Raw genomic sequence first — 19,433 nt, 5'->3', positions numbered from 1 at the left:
TCGTTCACATGAGTCAAGCCGGTGGTGTGCGTTTGGGCAACGAGACAAGGAGGCCGAGGATCTACCGCCTTTCCTGCAGAGCGCCTCCAAGTGCAGCGTTGAGATTCGTGAGTCAAGTGCCAACCCCACCTCGCTCTGAAGTGCCCCTCCAGCCCCTCCATCGCCAGATCCAACTTTTCGACCACAACAACACCACAAATCGAACCGCACAACCAACATGGCGTCCGTGCAAGTCGATCCGCCCAAGGCGGCAGAGGGCGCCCCGGCGCAAGAGCTCCCCTCACGACCGGCAAAGCAGCCCAAGGAGAAGGCAGCCAAGGGCGGAAAGAAGGAGAGCCTCGAGGTTTGCGCATCCCCCTCCCTTGGACGTGTCCCCGTTCCGAAATCTGGGGGCCCCAGCCACGACGATTGACTAACAATGCTCCCAGCTGCCCACCCTGCCCGAATTCATCCAGCACCGACTCGATCTCTTCGACAAGATCAAGGCGAGGAACGACGCCGAAATCGCTGGTGCGTAACAGCCCGACCACACCAACACGTCTCTTGGGACACGGATACTGACAACGACGTAGCCAAGCCGCGCGAGGAGATCACCATTTTGCTTTCCAATGGAAAGGAGGAGAAGGGCACCTCGTGGGAGACCACCCCCGGTTCCATCGCCAGGGCCATCTCCAAGTCCCTGTTCGAGCGCACCGTTATTTCCCTAGTCGACGGCGAGCTCTGGGATCTCACCCGCCCGCTGGAGAAGAGCTGCAAGCTCGAGCTCCTCGACTTTGAGCACATTGAAGGTAGGAAAATCCCATTACCCGTGGGGCCAGGCTTGGTGTATTGGGCATTGGCTGACATGCAGTAGCCAAGAAGGTGTTCTGGCACTCGTCTGCCCACGTTCTCGGCGAGGCTTGCGAGAAGCGCTTTGGTTGCTTCCTGTGCAACGGTCCTCCTACTCAGGACCCTCCCGGTTTCTACTACGACATGGCCAATATGGAAGGGTAGGTCCATATCCGTACATTTTGTCCCCTCCGTGTTCCTTTGGTTGACTCCATGCAGAAAGGTCGTTGCCGACGAGGATAAGAAGGCCCTGGAGACCATCTCCAACTCCATCATCAAGGAGAAGCAGCCTTTCGAGCGCCTCGAGATGACCAAGGACGAACTGCTGGAGATGTTCCAGTACAGCAAGTACAAGGTCTACTTCATCAACCAGCGAGTGCCCGACGGCACCAAGAGCACCGTCTACCGCTGTGGTCCCTTGATCGATCTGTGCCGCGGTCCTCATGTGCCCCACACCGGCAACATCAAGGCATTCTCGGTGCTGAAGGTAGGCAAAAGCTGTAAGAACCCGATCCAAAGCATCACCTTCTTACATCGAATAGAACTCGGCCGCCTACTGGCTCGGAAACAGCGACAACGAGTCGGTCCAGCGAATTTCCGGCATTTCGTTCCCCGACAAGAAGGCGCTTGAGGAGTACAAGACGTTCCTCGCCGAGGCCGCCAAGCGAAACCACCGCAAGATCGGTCAGGATCAGAAGTTGTTCTTCTTTGATGAGATGTCTCCCGGCTCCACCTTCTGGCTCCCGCACGGCACCCGCATCTACAACACTCTCATGAACCTCATGCAGGAGCAGTACCGGAAACGCGGCTTCCAGGAGGTCATGTCACCCAACATGTACAAGTCGGATCTCTGGAAGACCTCTGGCCACTGGGGCCATTACGCCGAGAACATGTTCACCTTTGAGGTGGAGAAGGAGACTTTTGGCCTCAAGCCGATGAACTGCCCCGGCCACTGCAAGATCTTTGCCCACTCGGACATCACGTACAAGGAGCTGCCGTGGAGGATGGCCGATTTCGGTGTGCTCCACCGCAACGAGTTCTCTGGCGCCCTGTCAGGACTCACCCGAGTCCGTCGATTCCAGCAGGATGATGCCCACATCTTCTGCACAGTTGAGCAGGTTCGTTTCGCCTTAACACAATAATGCCAATGCTTGGGCTTTTACTGACATGACCCAGATCCGTGATGAGATCGAGGGTGCCTTTGACTTCTTGTACGCTGTATATGGCCTGTTTGGCTTCTCCTTCAAGCTGAAGCTCTCCACGCGTCCCGAGAAGTACATCGGAGACATTGGCATCTGGAACATGGCCGAGGACAAGCTGCGCCAAGCCTTGGACAGCTTTGTTGAGAAGATTGACAGCAAGTGGGAGGAGAACCCCGGTGACGGTGCCTTCTACGGACCCAAGATCGACATCACGGTGTACGATGCCCTGCGGAGAGAGTTCCAGTGCGGCACCATTCAGCTGGACTTTAACCTTCCCCGACGCTTCAAGCTCCGCTACGTAGCCGCCAAGGGTGAGAAGCAGCCAGAGTCCTCCGCCGACGACCCCGATCTGCCGGCCGGCTACGCCCGTCCCGTCATGATCCACCGCGCTGTCCTTGGCAGCTTCGAGCGTATGATTGGTATCTTGACGGAGCACTTTGGAGGAAAGTGGCCCTTCTGGCTCAGCCCCCGGCAGATCCTGGTGGTGCCCGTCATGCCCATCGTCAACGACTACGCCAAGGAGGTGCAGAGCATCTTCCACGAGAAGGGGCTGTACATTGACGTGGATACGAGCACCAATACCTTCCAGAAGAAGATCCGCACTGGTCAGCTGGAGCAGTACAACTTCATTTTCGGTAAGTCTCATATTAGAGCCCTCCTCTGCTGGAGCATGTCTTGCGGATGTTCTATCTTCCGAATCGTGACTAACTTTTGTCTGTCACAGTTGTCGGTGCCGAGGAGGCTAAATCGCGAACTGTCAACATCCGCAACCGCGACGACCAGAAGACCCAGACCAAGGGCGAGCTGGTGCCGTTGCAGGATGCCCTGGACAACCTGCTGAAGCTCAAGGAGGAGCGGAGGCTAGAGAATAAGTTCTGAGACAAAGATTTTTTTTCGTACTCGTAAAGCGTTTTGTAGAAGGTCTCGTGGCATACAAAGTACGTACGGAGTAGTAGCTGAGTACATGTAGAGCTGAAACGGAAGAAAGAAAGAAAAAAGATAGAAATGCGAGAATGTCTTGTATACCCCAATTATTCAATGGCTTTCTAGCTCGCGGGGAGCGAACCCGAACCCGAACCGTGTCCCCTTGGAAGCTCGCCTCTGAAACATATCTTCTTATGAACCTCTCGACTGGGACTCGGTACGAGGGTGAAAAGCCCGGGGAGGCGGACACCGAACGCCGCTAAGCGGACCAAAGGTGGAATCCGTACGGACTTAATGAATGATATGGTATCATCACCCAACAGGTGTTTCGGAGATTAGCAGCCGAGAGAATGTCCGCCAAGCGCCGTACGTGGTATTGGTAGAGTTGATTGGCCACTAAATCGATGTAAAGAGAATTGCTTTTTTGCTGATGGTAGTCGTACTCGTACTCGAGTTGCCAGAACCGGCGTTACAGGCAATAATAACGTGCTCGTCAGGGCGGAGTACCTACCTACCAATACCGAGTCGCCCACAAAACTCTTGAGCGCAGGGGGGTGAATGGCGTCTTTGCCCGCTTGATAATACCAGAGTTACCTACGTCGTGAGATGGAAAGAATATGTCTGGCGAACAAGCCAATAGAGCATATACTGGTTTTGGACGGACAAATACTGTACTTGGTATTATAGAAGCGGCCGAAAGCGGGTTTGGGTTGCGACGGGACGGGGCGACGGGCCAGAGCGGGAGCGGGAGACAAGGGGGCCTCGAGTCTGCGGCGACTCGGCGGGCCGGTATTCGGACCACAGCCCACTCGGGGACGACTCGGGGACTGGCAGTTAGGGCTTGCGAAGACACGGATGACGGCGCACAGCCCAAATTAGGGGTCCTACTCCATATAGCAGTGGTACAATGTATGTGCATAGTACCTGGCACATAGTACTTTGTAGCCTCGAGTCCTCCACATGGTTATTGGAAACTCGGGCATTGCTCCTCCGGGCTGTGGGTGCTATTTCGACCAAGATGATCGAAAGTGACGTGTAAAGAGAGCCACCGACAATAGTAAGCTATTCGTACTTGGTACCGTCCATCGAAATCATATGATAAGTATGAATACACAGTCGTGCGGTACGAATCCACACGCAGTCGCGAAAAACGGCCAACGGCCAGCGCCGGTATGATGAATCATATGCTCGTGGCCTACAAGCTGCAGCGCGGCAGAATGTTGGAAGCCTGGGGCCGAAAATGGTCGTGCCCAGTCTCTGAATGGAGGGGAGGCTTAGAATCGAACGAATAGGGGCACTGCCTCCGTACAAAGCAGCAAGGCAAAGATGAAGAAGAAGACGGGCAGGCCGACGAGACAATCTGGCCACATCCGTCTTGTTCCCGACGTGCCGGCGTGTCTACTCTTACTCCGTAGGGAAGCTTGGAGCAGCGGAAGCGCGGTGTCGTCAAGTCGTCGACTCGTCGTGGCCGGCATGTCGGTCATCCCCCGGCAGAAGACACGTTCGACGGCAGGCATTAATAATTAGCATTTGCCCCGAGGGCGCGGCACAGGAGTGATAGCATACGATGCCCGTACCATCCGTACTCGTACGAGTGCTAGTACTCGCAGTTAGGTCAGGCGGCACGCAATGACGTGTGGATCAGCCTCGACGTGTTGTCTCAGGTTAGCACCCTTCCACCGATGGCACCGAACCAGCACTGCAGCTGCTACCAGCAGGTTCGTCTATTAGGGGGGGGCGCCAGACACTGGGGGGGGGCTGCCAAAGTATTACCAGAGACTCTCCAAGTGCTGCCAAACTGCAGGAATCAGAGCAAGACGCAACGCGGCACAGCATACCAGCGCGGCCCATGAGCCTACATACAAGAGCGGCAGAGGGGATAAATCTGGCCGAGAACACTACCTACCTACATAATATTAGTTACCTGTCATAAACGACGGGGGCAGAAGGGAAGAGGATCATCTCGGCTCCTCAGGTCGGCGACCAGGGCCTGAGCAGTGAGGCACGAGTTGACTCCTCTCTCACACTACGGTAAGGCAGCTGTCTGGATTCGGTTGCATGGATGGATAGCCGCAGCTCGCCCAAAGGAGAGATGCAGGCAGCTTTGGCATAGTAACGGACGTGGTGTGCGGCTCGCGACAGGCCCGACAGGGTCCTGCTGGTCCAAGCCGACTGGCTGTTGAGGATGCACAGCCGAGTTCGTGACACAGTGTCGGTACCTGAGAGCCCGGCCATGACCAGGTAACCTGGTAAATCGGTGGCAGCTGAATCGCTCAGGTAACTCAGGTCTGGGACGCCAGTACTCCGTACGCATAGTACGAGTAGTAAGAATGTCGTGAAAGGGGGTACCTAGTACGAAGTAGTCGCCTTGGGGATTGAGGCGGGAAGGTGCCAAGATGGCTCTTTCCCATTCTTAATACTCGTACGTAGTGCATAGCTGGTCCATACCTATGTACAGGTGGGTACTCTACCTAGGTACCCAAGGTATGGTTCCTCGCCTTATCTATCCGTAGTGCCTTGCGCCTTCCCATCTCAGTGATCACCGCCGACTCCCTCTGGCCAAGAAACACGAAGCGTCTTTCGATGCTTCGATCTGTATCCTCCATCAACTCAATTTCCATCGGGACAATCACGGCCCTTGCGCATCTAGCTTCCCCAGTTATTCATCGTCTTAGGCCTTGCCTGATCTGCTTGATCCGCCGCTTATATTCGTAGCGGCTCGCCGAGCCCCCGAATCAGGCTCATCCCCCAGCGTCGATCCGCTGCCTCCAGTCGGTGCACCACTCACCAGTTGCCAGTGTGCCGCCACTAACCACTAGCAAACAGGGCAGCCACCTCGCCAGCCTCTCAACCTGCGCCCAATACCACCATTCGAGGCGTTCCAGATCCAAGTCCAAGCCTTGATCGCGCATCCTGCAAGCCAGCCCGCCAACGTCCTTGACGTCTGTGGCCTGTCCCGCTCGGTCGTGGAGAGAGCCCCTGGCCACGAGATACGGTCCCAGATTCGAGTCGCATTCGAGGGTCTCCAGAAAAAGCAACATCACGCACCAGCTGCGGAGTACCTCCTGTTGTTACCTGTATTTGCACTTCAAGGAGTGGGGACGGCCTGGCAATCTGGGCCCGTCATTGGCGAGTACTCGTTTCTGTTTCGGGTAGCCACCAGAAGCGAAGCCTATTTTTGCCTAGTGCTCAACTGAGTCAACTCCCACATCCCGCCTGCGACGTCTGGTGGGCTGGCCCAAGTGACCTGGACCTTCGCTGCTCCCAGGGTCATTACCGCATAACCGAGATCTGGGAGTCCAGAGACTGGGGAGAGACAACCCAGCCACGAGTGTGCCAGCCGGAGGCTTGTCGTCTGCGGCAGCGCACCCAAGATCCCATGCACGCCCGAGACGTCCAAGGACTCGTTTTTTGTTTTTTTTTGGCCCCGCGACATGACAAGGGCGGGCGCGACTATAATATCAGCCCTTGACCATGCCCTCCACCAAGTTGCGCGCTGCGTCACCTGTCCTAACCGATCAAAACCGAGACGGGGACGAGCCCAAGCTGCAGGATGAGGGCTTTCAGGCTCTCGCTCATGGCCAAACTGCACCCAAACCAGTCGACGGCACGGACGTGGATGTAGACGACGATCAAGACGACGAGGGAAACAACGAGGGCGTCAGCGTACAGTTGCTTCGTGACAACCACGATACCGCTGTCCAGGATCATCAATACGTCGGTGCAAATGCCGCGCACGCAACCCTTGACTCTCACCACGCGCCTACTACTGCGGATGAAGCCCTCATGACGGACCCTTTCTCCAACGGCGACGGCACACCTTGGTTTGCCCATCTACATAACCTCGAATCATCACGCAGCCCAGCCTTTTCGTTCGGGCTACATTTCGAAGACCCGAACTCCAACTCTACGCACGAAACTTACGACCACGAAATGAGTAGCGACGACGGTGGCGGCGTGAGTCTCGTTAGCCCTCCCGTGGGTGAAGACGACTACCATTTGAACGTTCTCGCCCCGTCATTGCAACCACTCCATCATGACCCTTCTCTCCCACCACCACAACAACAACAACAACAACAACAACATGGCCCGTACGCAAATGTGCCCGGTATGGAACCAGGGGGGACGGGGGGGTTCTTTGCCGGATATAACAGCAATCCCGTCGTTGTTAGTCCTGGTCTGCCGTTTGGTTTCGTCCAAGGGGGGGTGGGCATCGAGGTCTACCCCCCCGATACCTGGGACGATGCTGATGAGTCCTCCATAGAGCTCTCGCCATCTCCGGTGGTCCCAGAGGATCTACCACCTACAGAACTAGATGAGGAAGATCACCCACCCCTCATGCCCAGCAGCACCAACTCTATGATTCTCGGCTCCGAGAATCTAGGCTTAGTAGACTTTCTCCGATTCTGGGCAGAGAGGGGGAGGTATGACAGCACGAGAACACCTATGCCAGACATTCGATCAATTCGCGCACAAGCCAACGCAAGTATCAAAGCGGTTGAGTATCAAGACCTCCTGGGCGATCGGTGCGACTTCCAAGGTCTGGATTGGACAGGTATGGGCATCACTCGCGCCGACGCCCGGATCAGAAGACGTGTCACCTACAAAAACTATGTGAACAGAGAGGGGTCTGACCGTTGGGAGGTGAGTGGCCCTGTAACTTGAAACTCCCATTACGGACCTTGTTGCGACTAATGCTTCTGAGCAGGCAAACCGCCTAGATAGATGGATACCGTCAACAGAAAGCTACTTTCGGTTCCGCAAGATGACGATGCGGTCCGACGTTAGCCTCGCGCACTTCCAACTGCGCAGTGTTCTTGCTTGCCCTTCTCGCTCCCAGGTTTACTATCCATCCCTACGAGGTGTCAACAAATTCAATCCGATCTCAAACAAGACGGAACTCGCGTTGGGCTTGGGAGACTTTCCAGATATGGGTCGGCGAATCACGACGCTAGATGCAAATTCAGAAGTACTTGTGGGAGGCACGTTCAAGGGAGACTTTGTTGCGAAGTCTCTTTACTCTGAAGATACGAAGAGATTTTCAGAAGGCTTGATCACTGGCATTCCCGGGATTACAAACCACCTCCAGGTCCACACTCAACGTCGGTCATCCTCGCCAGTGGCCGCGATTTCAAGCAACGACCGCGGCTTCAGAATATTAGACATCCAGACGGAGCAGTTCACGGCCGACTTCCTCTACCACTTTGCTCTCAACTGCTCGGCGATCTCGCCGGATCGCCGGCTACGGGTCCTCGTCGGTGATTTAAAAGACGTCACTATCACCAACGCAGAGACTGGGGAAACCGAGGTTGAACTTACAGGACACCGCGACTATGGCTTCGCCTGCGACTGGTCCGAGGACGGCCGGACCGTAGCAACAGCTTTCCAAGACAAGAGTATCAAGATCTGGGATGCTCGAAAATGGACTGACACAAGAGGTCGGGGAACACCCGTCGCAAGCATTTGGTGCGATATGGCCGGGGCACGCAACCTTAAATTCTCTCCTCTGGGTAGCGGACCACCGGTCCTGGTTGCGGCCGAGGAGGCTGACACCGTCAATGTCATCGATGCCAGGACATTCCAGAAGAAGCAGAGTATCGAACTGTTTGGCGAGATTGGAGGCGTTGCATTTACAAATGACGGGCAGGAGTTAAACGTTCTTGTCAGCGATTCCCATCGCGGTGGCTTGCTACAGTTTGAAAGATGCGGGCTGTCAAACGGTGGCGGCAGACTGCCTACCGTGATTGAGCATATGCCGCCGTTCTAGCACGGATTCAATTCGATCCGTGGGCCCTACTTGGCCTTGATGATACCTCAGACTTTTTAACGACGACGCGACGACGATCCGATGAATCCTTATAATAGTCTAGGCGCCCCCACCGGCTCTTGACCTCGAGTTCCCACACTCTATACATACACATTGCCAAGGATGGGCATACTTCATGTTACCGGGTGCAAGAAGCACACTCCAAAATGCATGGCATGCGAGCGATCATGCCCCGTTGTATATATAACAGTTCGCTTCTTCTTATTCTTCTTCTTTTTTTTTCCTTAACATCTTTCTTAGGGCACACGCCTTCGGGCGGTGAATTGGGTATACCATGATGTACTGGCGGGTACTGTGTTTCAAATTTCGGCGGGTTATTATTTTGCATGGCGTGAAGGGGAAATTGGTTATCATTGTCCGCTTGATGGTTGCATACATCATTGGCAGGGGCCAACAGCTGCGAGAAGCCAAGAGTTTTGAGTAAGAACTACCTGTGGATGATACATGGTTGATCGTCTTAAAGACGTATACCACGAAGCACGGAAACCGGCGGATTCGGATACTTGGTCCCAGATGAATAGGATCGTCTAAACTAAAAATGGCGACAGGCAGGGACCGACAGTAAAGCATAATACTACTAGTATTCCGAAGCTTGGCATTGGCACGATCAGCTAGGGCAAATCCCAAGACAATCATCTTCCCAATCATTGGAACTAAAAGGTCTGGACCTTGATTATAATCAAAGGAGGGAACCCAATCCCCATTTGGTCCCTACGTACGGAGTACACGCACCATTCATTAGCCCCTAGCCAGGGAAGGTTCCTAGACTAGAGGTCGCGGCAGGGAAAGAACAAGGTCGTACTAATAGATGATTTGACAGATACGTAATAGACCAGGTGCCAAGGGAGGCGCTGTTCCCTTGGCGGTCACCTGGAAATCTGGGATTCGAAGGCGATGAGGGAGAGGGGCTTGAAATGAGAGCCGAGGTTGCCTCTGGTGATGGTCCAGGACGTGTGTTGGGGAGCATGAGGCCAGGCAAATGCTTTCACAACGCAGCCAAACAATAAAACGAGGAGAAGACTGGTCAAGTAATGAGTTCGTTCCATAATAGACACTACTAATAAATTACAGCATTGATGAATAGAATCAGATGCTAAATGACAGCCCGGAAACAGATGCAGAAGCCTCCATACACCAAAGTAAACCATGTCCGGTTGGGAACCTTTGATAACCAAATGCCAAACAAAAAAAAAATTGAAAACCAGAAGCTCCCAACGACAGACACCAACACATGCTCCTCTCCCCCCGCCCCCCCCCCCCCTCTCCCCCTCCCAGTCGTGAGTAAGCCGGCCCGGACCATCAAAGAATGTTTCCCCAACGGTGCCCCCCTTGGACGTCTGAGCGGACACTTCAAAGAACACGCGAAGAGAAAAATATCAAGCCCGGGCTTCTTCCTACTCCGCGAATCAGGGGGATGTAAGGATCATGTGTGTGTCGTGTCGTGGAGATTCTCAGTTCCTGTTGGTGTTTGGGGGGAACCATGGTCAAACGAGGGCATCCGGGGGCTGGGCTCTGACAAGGACCGGGCGAGATTGACGTGCGTTCGTATGCATTCAGCAAAGAATTCTTTGCTTGTCGCCTAGGAGAGAGGCCGTGAAGTATGCTGTACGGGGAAAGCTAAAGAGTCCAGCTTACACGAGCTGGAAGTAGTCCTTGGCACCCCAGTGCTGCTCGCAGTTGTACTGACCGGGCTCCTTCCAGGCATCGTTCTCGAAGGAGAAGAAGACGGTACGGTCACCAACAGCCTCACGGATGGAGCTGAGGGCCTCGGCCTGCTCATCGGCACCAGGGCAAGCCTTGGCATTGCAGCTGCCAGCGTTGGGCCAGCCGCACTCAAGGTTGATGGACTTCTTGCCAGAGCAGATGCCGTCGAGTATGGCGAGCTGGCCCTTGACGAAGACACCAGCCAGGCTGGGCAGATTCTCGGCGTTGAAGAAGGGATGGATGTTGGCACCGGTCAGGTCAATCTTGTCGCAGATAGCACTGGAGGTCTGGGGATCGAGCCAGGTGGCCAGAGTCTCGGCGATGGTGACGGGGCCGGTGTAGCCGGAGCAGGCGGACTTGACATCGGTGATCAGCTGAGCGAGCTCAGCAGCACTGCAGAAACCGTTCATGATGGCCTCGTTACCAACAACGAGCAGCTTGGTGATGTCCCAGTAAGGGGAGTTGGCGAGAGCATCGACCTGCTCCTTGATCTCAGGGGTGTTGATGCTGCAGCCAGTCTCCTTGACAAAGACGCCGACAATCATCTGAACACCATGCTTCTTGCAAGCAGAGCCGACGTTCTCAACGGTGTCGCAGTCGGTGGAGTAAACACGGATGACATCGAAGCCATCACCCTTGATCTCCTCAATGTCCTTGTCCACCTGGAAAGCAGCCTTGCACTCGCCAGTCTTGCCGTCGTAGGGGGTGTAGGTGATACCATAGTGATCACCGGCGCCGCCAAAGGAGCCATCAAACTTGTCGTTGTCGGTCTCGGTCTCAGTGGGCTTGGGCTTGGGGGCCTTGCTGGTAGTAGTGGGCTTGGGCTTAGGCGCAGGCGGGGGCGGGGGAGGAGCCTGGGTGGTGGGCTCAGGCGCGGGCAGGGGGCTCTCGGAGCTGGTATAGGGGCAGACAGTGACGAAGCCAGTCTCGGTGATGGTGAGGACCTGCTCGGGGGCGGTGTAGGTGCCAGGGTTGTAGCTGGTGGGGACAGGGAACTCGACATCGCACTCCTCGGTGACGGTGGTGGTGATGGGAGCAATGGTGTAGGTGCCAGCCGAAGGGCAGACGTACTCGGTGTTGATGATGGTGCTGGTGACAACGCCGTCGGGCTGAGTGGTGACGGTAGCCACGGGGCAGGTCACGGTGGTGGCGGTCTCAACGATGGTGGTGACACCTCCGAAGGTGTGGGTGCCCTCGGGAACATGGGTGGTGCTTCCGACGCAGACGGTGGTTGTCTCGCTGAGGGTGATGGTCGTAGCGGTGATGGTGTAGGTGCCAGGGGTAGGGCAGGTGATGGGCTCCGGAGTGGGCACGGGGACCTTGATGGTCGACGTGGAGGGCGTCGGAGTCGGAGTCGACGTCATCGTGGGAGCAGGGGGCGCAGGGGCAGGCGTGCTCGACGGGGTAGGCGTAGTCGAAGGGGGAGGGTTGGGGATGACTGAGGGTTCCCGTGGTTAGCTGGATGGTCCTTCTCTTCTTTTTCTTCATCCTCTTCTGCTCCATGTTTCCCTAATATCACGAGAAAACCAGGGGTCCTAGGCAACTCACGCGTGGGCTCGCCAGTGACGGTGGTGTAGATGGTGGTGCATCCGCAAGTCTGGGCCAGGTCTCCGCGCTTGTTGGCAAAGAGCTCATGGGCATGGCGATGGTTGATGGCATTGGCACCGCTGGCCATGGCCGCAAGGGCGGCAGCAGCGTATCCTCCCTTCATATTTGCGTGGTTTTCTTCGCGTTGCGTATATACCGTGTCAATCAAAATCGTATCGTGAAACGAATGCCCGCTGAATGAGTGAAGCGGTGGGTGAGAGTAGCGTGAAGCAACGAAAGGACGAAAGCGGGATTGGCGATGCTTTCTTACGATGTCGACATCGGCTGTTCGTGAGGAAGGAGAGGAAGGGGTCGAGGAGTGGCGGAGACGGGGATGTTATTATTATTATGGCGCCCAGCCCGACCAAGTCAGACTCACGAAGGCTCTGCTGCTCCCCGGACCCAGTCCACCCTACCCAGACGGAAGGCCCGTTGGCAGTTGCCAAGCAATGGCCGCACTGGGCACTGAGCACCACCCTGCCAGATTGCCCAAGAGACTAGACCGGGGTACGGTGGGAAAACCCAGGGCAAGCTCGGAGGGAGTGCCAAGTGGTTGCCTCTGGTCAGGGGTACATTTGGTCTGGCCGACGGGCACCGCCTGTCACAGCCAATGCAGGTCAGCCGGAGGTACCGGGTGGGCAAAGAGACATTGATCAAAGAGGCAAGCCACCGCAGTCACCATGGCCCTGTTGTTCGTGCCCTGGATGTATCATGTGTATTCGCGGCCAATAGGGGATGGTGGAGCTCGGTATGTACCTCTGCAATTTCAATTGGCCTGTGAGGCGGCCCAGCCCATGAAAAAGGGGATGACGCTGGGGCCTCGTGTCCTCGAATCCTTGTCAGGGGCCATGGCAAATGAGTGGTCGAGAGCCCAGGTCGGAGGCGGTGCCTGGCAAAAGCCTGCGTGGTGTGGCATTCATGTCCGTAATAGCAACAGCCGGCGCGAATTGGCGAGTGAAATGAGACGCGCCGTTGCGGTCTACCACTGGTGAAGATTGCCGCAGAGCCCAAGCCAGCCAGCAAATGAAACGTCTCCCACGAACGGTATGAAATGACGGTCCTCGGGCGCCGTTCTGGGCCATCCGCTACTCATAATGTGAGTATGCCCCTGTTTGTAAATTGCCAGAAGGTCGCTGGAGCCGCCAGACTTGCGGCACTTGCCTGGCTCAGAAGTCCCTGGAGTTGTTCCCATCTTGCGAAGCCCAGAGCTTGGAATAGCTTGTCCCTCGATGCGCTGCAGCAGCTCAGCACTACAGCGCTGGTGGCCGTGCGGATCTCTTCCCGTGTTTGGGCATGCCTCCGGTGGGTCGACAGATTGGCTAAAATTGTTCCTGCATCCGCTGCAGCCCACTTCCAGGAACAGAGATTGGTACGCATTTGGCACCCTCAGTAAACGGCAATGGGCCATTTCGCCTGTGAGATGAGATTCGTTCTCGACCTCCCCAAGCTTCCCCACCGACATCGAAATAATTAGCACTCAAACGTGCACAATTCATGTCGATGCATTCCGGCAGCTCGCCCTGAATCATCGAGTGCCCGAGAAGCCTCCTAACCAACACATTTAAGAAGGCAGGGGTCCCACGAGATCCCAAGTCAATGTCACTAACCGGCGGCCCTCGTCGTTACTCGGCTTCGATTGTGCTCCTCATCCGCCAACTAAAGTTGGATAGCGAGGCGAGGCCAACAAACGGGTTCAACTTGGCTCCAAGCCAGTTGTCCAACTCAAAAGTTGTACATAATACGAGTAATAGTACTCGTGTTGACTATTGTTTGAGGTAAGCCCTTGTGAGTTCAAGATTCAGGGGTCGTATCCGCCCACCGCCGACGACCCATAAGGCGCTTTGCCTCCCGTGGGCCGTCACGGCCGTGGAGCACCGTCAATTTTAGAAAACGAGGAGGCAAGGGCTTGATTCCCAGGCAATCTGGTAATGATAGACGCTGGGTAATGCTGCCGTATGGGTAGGGAGGCGGCCCGTAAGGAGGCCACCAAAAGTCAACCCGGCCAAGACTCAAATCGTCCCAAAGCTGTTCTGGGATGCCGAAAGGTGATGATGCTAACCCATCACGGTGAAGATGGACAGTGTGCATCATTCAATCCCGAGTGATCGGCCAGGCCGGAAGCTTGTTTTCCCAGTTTTCGCTCCTCCGTATCGGCGTATGGTTACTCGTAGAATCGATTTCCCTTAGCCTTTATCGATTCACCCCCTCCTCTAACTGCCGATTCGCCGTTGGGAAGCGGATGACATCTCCATCACACCCTCAATATGAGTGCTTGCTGAAGAGGAATGGAGCTCCAGCAACAAGGAGACCACATGACCACATGACCACATGATCCATGAAGACCGAGTTGGACTCATTTTAGTGATAGCCGGTAGAGCAGACGGTGGCCTGTGCGCCAAAAGGACTGCGTGTGCTGGTGACGCCAGGAGAAGAAGCGGCTTGGCCATATTATCCCAAGGAACGTGCCTTGTTGATAAATGGAGAGATGATGACATTAGGCATCTCCGTTTGGGAGCAGTTCAGCCACCGTCTCATATTACTCGTAGTTGAAATCTCGTCCTGGAGAATGCGGTCGAGCATAGTCGTTGTCATACTTCGTACGTACGTACGTACTCGTAGTCGCGGTCGGTACGGAGAGCCCAGCCTCGTCCCAAAGACCTCGGGAGGGTGGGAAGTAGTATAGCCACTTGGCAATGCTGAGACGCGTCGTCTGTCCGACGGCGTCTCGCCATGCCATGATGCATTGCAGGGCAGAAAGAACTGTGCATCTTTCCGGTAGCCTGCACAGTGAATAGCAAGCACAAGAAGAAGAGATGAGGGGATGATGAAATGATGTGCAGGGAAGGTGTCAGAGGCAGACGACTCGCTCGTGTGCCTTGCCCGAGATACAGAGTGCAGGTGAACGCAAAGGGGAAAGTGCCTTCCTTACGGATACTCTACGAGTAAATACTAATATTCCAGAAGTGGGAAGTCATGACATCAACTGAAATGCTAAAACCGGAAGGATGGTTAGGCTTGCCTTCCGGATTCTCTCTACCTCATCACAGTTATAGTCACGTGGAGTCGCGCATTGCTGTAGCGGTAGGCTAAACGCGCCTGAATCGCCTGAATCGCCGTGGCCAAAAAAAATCTGGGAGCTCATGGGCAAACGATCAACCGCCAGGGACGCTCCCAGTACCAACATCCTAGCACCTCGACATCGCTGGCAGCGCAACTAGAGACTGTAAAACGTACAGCCTGCAGCTCTCCGTCATGTTGCAGTCATCCAGCCGGCCCTACGTCTGCTGGAGATGTTTATCTCGAAGCCGCCGCCAATGCGGTGTCGCGTGGAAGCCAGTATCTGGCCGATCCAATATCAGCGCCACCCAAAAGGTCAGTCCTATGCTTTCGGCCAATGGACGGGTCACGGATAGCTGACTGTTATGCGCATAATGTAGGCTTTTGCATCTACTCAGAGCCCTGAAAGCATGGCATCTTCTTTGCCAGGCGCCTTCGTCAAACTCCCAACTCAGCCGCCATCTGGCCCAAGCCTCGCCGACAAAGACGCGCTCCCAATCCGTGAGCGCTTGCGCCAGTGGGCCATAGACAACCAAGATCTGCTGCAGACGCTTGACGTTTCCGAATATGGCGACCATTCACTATCGGCAGGAGCACATAACAGCCTGACCCGCCCCCAGACCACTGTGTCCTCGGTGGTGGAAAATCTCAACCATAGCAACGTCGGCATGTCGGGGGTCGCAGAAGAGTCCGACTTCAGCAAGCAAGACCTTGAGGTTGGCGTGGATTCAAGGGAACCAGGTGACCTTGTCGAGTTGAGGTGCTGTTTTTCTCCCTTTATGTGCCATTCCGAAGCCCGGGGCTAACGTGCAACAGGTCCCCCAACTCAAGAACACCGGTCTTTGCCGTCTACCTCGGGTTTTTTGGAAGTCGTCACCATTTCTATGGTAGCCAAGGACGCTGGGTCATGAGCAAAGGGTTCGGCTCACTCTTCACTGTCGCCAATTTTGCCAGCGAGGCCGAGATTCGGCCAATCCTGGACGAGATGCCGAAATGCACTACCACGGAAGAGTTCGAGCAAGCTCAGCAGGACGATAAGGGTCCCTCAAGAGCCATTGCGTCTCCTCTAATAGAAAAAATGACACAGTTCAAGATGGAGACTCAGCGGGTGTACATACACAACATGGACAGTCTCGACAGAGCGAGAGTTCTCCTGTCCGACCCCGGCCGTGTCAAGTATTTGAGTCTGTTTGAGATCGCCGACATCCTCCTCCCTGCTTCCCTGAAACAGGATGGCGTGTTTCCTCCTCCGGCTCTTTATGCCGTTCACACAGCTCTGTACCGGGACGAGCTTGCATTCCGGCCTCTGAGCCCTACAAGCGATTGTCACCGCCGCGACCACCTGTTTGAGGTCTTCCCCCAATCATTCTCCCAAATCATCAACCGAGTGGCGACCATGGTCCGCAACTACTGGATTGCCACAGGCCATATGACCAATTCTTCCCCAAGCCAGGCTTTGGTCCGAACGCCCTTTGGCAGCTTCATTGATAAGGCCAGGCAAGTTGTTGAGTCAAATCGTCGACGGCGTGAGTGGGTAAATGGAGGCCTGAGGCCGTTGAGTGAATCCACCATGATCCCCAAAGTGGAGTGGTCCCAGTCAAGTTGGGAGATCCTATCCTACCTCGAATGGTGGGCAAGTTACGACTTGTTTGAGCCCGGCTCCCGGTTCAGCGCATACGGATCCGTCATTCTTCGCGTTCTAGGCCTTTACCAGGGCGTACCACTCGACCAGTCCACAGCGTGGACATTCCTCCAGGAAGTAGGTTTTATTCCCTTATGGGAAATCCCTTCTCGGTATAAGGTCCGCTTTCCTGGCACAGGCATTATCAAGGGTGGTGGCTTAGCTCGCCCCGTGTCTCCCAACATCCAACAGTCCATCCGGCCAGATATTGCGGCCGAGTATCGGGTAGATATCCCGGACCAGAAGGTGTTCTGCATTGATGGACCAGGAGCTGTGCTCATCGATGACGGTATCTCCTTGGAGTACACTGAGAAAGAAGATGAATTCTGGATTCACGTTCACGCTGCAGACCCCGCTTCTGGCATTCAACCACACTCGGATTTTTGCAAATACATGGAACTGATTCCGGAGAATATCTACCTCCAGGGCCACTTCCAGGCCATGCTATCGCCCTCCGCTGGCGGGGGCCCGCGGGGAGGAGAAATGGAGGATCTTGTCAAGAAGTACTCTTTGGCATCCGGGAGCCCTGCTCTTACTTTCAGCGCCAAGGTAAACTATGGCGGGGATATTCTTGACTACAAGGTTCGGCCCACATCGGTCCACGATGTGGTATACATGGACCCTCAAGATGTTTCCACGTTTTGCAATGAGCCTCGGCCACCCCCAAGTCGCAGTCAAGAACTGTCTGTAGGGATCCCACCGGAGGGAACCACGGCCAGTGTGAATCGGACTATGACGACAACCTCTACCTTGGATCAGTCGGGCCAGGATGCCCTGTTGACTCTATATCGTCTCGCTGAAGCCCTGAAGGCAAGGCGGCTGGAGAAGGGAGCATGGCCATATTTCTTCCCTGGCTCTTCAGTCGAGGTGCAGTTCGAGCCCATGACACCCCAAGATCAGGCAACCAGGGATACCCTTGAGTCTGAATATGTCCCGCCTGACCCATATATCAAGATTGCAACCGAGCAGGACTCTACTTGTTCGGTGGTCGGCAACCTGATGGTTTTGGCTGGTCAGGTCGCTGCTCGATGGTGCTCAGATCGCAACATTCCGGTGCCGTACAGACAGGATACCAAGTCAGTTCAGAACCACGACAAGCTACTAAAGTTTGCCACCGAGGTTGTGTATCCCCAAATCCACGAAGGCAGTGAGCCAACGCGCGCTCAGCGCATGGAGCTTTCTAGCTTGACGGGTGGGCTACAGATATCTACCTCACCTGGACCACACTTCCTGATGGGAGTTGACATGTACGCCAAAGCGACGTCGCCCCTCCGGCGATTCTCCGACCTCCTTGTTCATTGGCAGATCCACTCCGCTCTAGCTTACGAACACGGGACGCAGCGCCCCATCGACCCAAGCCTAGATGACTTAAATCAGATACTCCCCTTCCCCAAGGAGCAGCTAGACAACACGCTGTCGCTCCTTCGCATGCGTGAGAAGATGGCTCGCGCCGTGTCGCACGGCGACAGGGACTGGATTCTGATGGCGCTTGCCCGTGCGTGGCGGTTCGAGGGCACCGCCCCGAGCAAGTTCCGGTTCACCGTCACGTCAAGGTCGAGGGCAGGCCTTCTCGGCTACATTGACATGTTCAACCTGGACGCCATGATGGATGTGGAGGGGATGGGGGGGCATGTCCTCGTCAAGGACATCAAGACGGACGATGAGTTTGATGTCGAGATTCAGGACATCAACGTGCACTGGAAACAGGTCCGTGTGAGGGCGCTCCAGTACCACCCCAAGGCCAGGGAGGAGCCTCCTCAGACTTTAGCAGCCGCGGCGGCTTAGGCGTGTTGATCACAATTGTATACTAGGTACACTTGCGTGTACGTAATGTGTCTACGCCTTTGGATATATTGTACCGATAGACGAACAAACCATATGTACTACTATGTAGAGTATTCTGCAATGAAACAACTAATTCCATTCCAGCTTTCACTGGAGGGCTACATGACTAGATGAGCCATCCAGCGCACACCATTACGCAACCGCGCAGACTCGCACATCGTCGTCATCATCAAAGCTGCCCAATAGTATGAGGTCCACAGAACCTATCATGATGCAGAACCCTGGCACCGTCCCAACAAAACCAAAACGAACCAAGGAGAGAGGGCAAGCTGCAGGCCTACCCCGTTTAGGTTCCTCTCGGAAGCAGACTACCCGGTAGTAGTAGTATTATCTCGACCACAGACACAAAAAGTGGAGGCAGCGATCGTCACGAGCGAGGGGGGTCCCCTCTTGGCGAAAACGAGGAGACCCTGCGCAAAACGCAAAAACGCAGGCTACCCAGCCGCAGCCAACCGGATCCATCGTCACACCCCCCGCATTTTTCCTTTTGGGGCCCGCATCCCCATTCCCCCAACAAACTGGGGTCCACGTGGTAGTATGAGATGAGATCACAGAACCTCACAGGCTCACCGAGGCGGTCAACATGATGCGATTCACGAGGGTCCTTGCGACTTGTGCCCAGAGGAGAGGGGTTGGACAACGCCGAGCATCTATGCATTGTCACGCCCCCATCGTCATATGTCTCACGGGACCGGTCACTGGTGGCGAGATCATGACTTCAGAGTATCTTATGCAGCTTTGAGCCATGATAGTATCCGTAATTGCTGTGTGCTAGGGT

General features: G+C 55.3%; 4 protein-coding genes across 4 annotated transcripts; 3 read left to right on the top strand and 1 right to left on the bottom strand.

Annotated features, from left to right (window-relative positions):
* Nucleotides 1-217: 217 nt before the first annotated feature.
* On the top strand, nucleotides 218-2,909 carry THS1 (threonine--tRNA ligase THS1; the record flags this gene model as incomplete). Its single annotated transcript, XM_083189848.1, has 8 exons — nucleotides 218-343; nucleotides 429-510; nucleotides 573-788; nucleotides 851-989; nucleotides 1,048-1,315; nucleotides 1,371-1,946; nucleotides 2,005-2,665; nucleotides 2,755-2,909. The coding sequence occupies 8 exons, from the start codon at nucleotides 218-220 to the stop codon at nucleotides 2,907-2,909; spliced, it is 2,223 nt and encodes a 740-aa protein (XP_083053707.1).
* Nucleotides 2,910-6,428: 3,519 nt separating this feature from the next.
* On the top strand, nucleotides 6,429-8,721 carry ACO1O0_000348 (quinon protein alcohol dehydrogenase-like superfamily; the record flags this gene model as incomplete). The annotated part of the gene is made up of 2 exons (XM_083189847.1): nucleotides 6,429-7,598; nucleotides 7,663-8,721. The coding sequence occupies 2 exons, from the start codon at nucleotides 6,429-6,431 to the stop codon at nucleotides 8,719-8,721; spliced, it is 2,229 nt and encodes a 742-aa protein (XP_083053706.1).
* A 1,691-nt stretch (nucleotides 8,722-10,412) lies between these two features.
* Nucleotides 10,413-12,196, bottom strand: ACO1O0_000347 (glycoside hydrolase superfamily; the record flags this gene model as incomplete). Its single annotated transcript, XM_083189846.1, has 2 exons — nucleotides 10,413-11,923; nucleotides 12,034-12,196. 2 exons carry the CDS (start codon nucleotides 12,194-12,196, stop codon nucleotides 10,413-10,415), a joined length of 1,674 nt encoding a protein of 557 aa, XP_083053705.1.
* A 3,343-nt stretch (nucleotides 12,197-15,539) lies between these two features.
* Nucleotides 15,540-18,595, top strand: MSU1 (exoribonuclease II; the record flags this gene model as incomplete). The annotated part of the gene is made up of 2 exons (XM_083189845.1): nucleotides 15,540-15,889; nucleotides 16,021-18,595. The coding sequence occupies 2 exons, from the start codon at nucleotides 15,540-15,542 to the stop codon at nucleotides 18,593-18,595; spliced, it is 2,925 nt and encodes a 974-aa protein (XP_083053704.1).
* Nucleotides 18,596-19,433: the final 838 nt, after the last annotated feature.

Source organism: Amphichorda felina (genome assembly GCF_050947745.1).
Source record: "Amphichorda felina strain 45539 chromosome Unknown scaffold_1, whole genome shotgun sequence".
Lineage (NCBI taxonomy): Eukaryota > Fungi > Ascomycota > Sordariomycetes > Hypocreales > Bionectriaceae > Amphichorda > Amphichorda felina.
The sequence above is the reverse complement of the archived record's forward strand: the minus strand, read 5'-3'. Positions and strand labels throughout refer to the sequence as shown.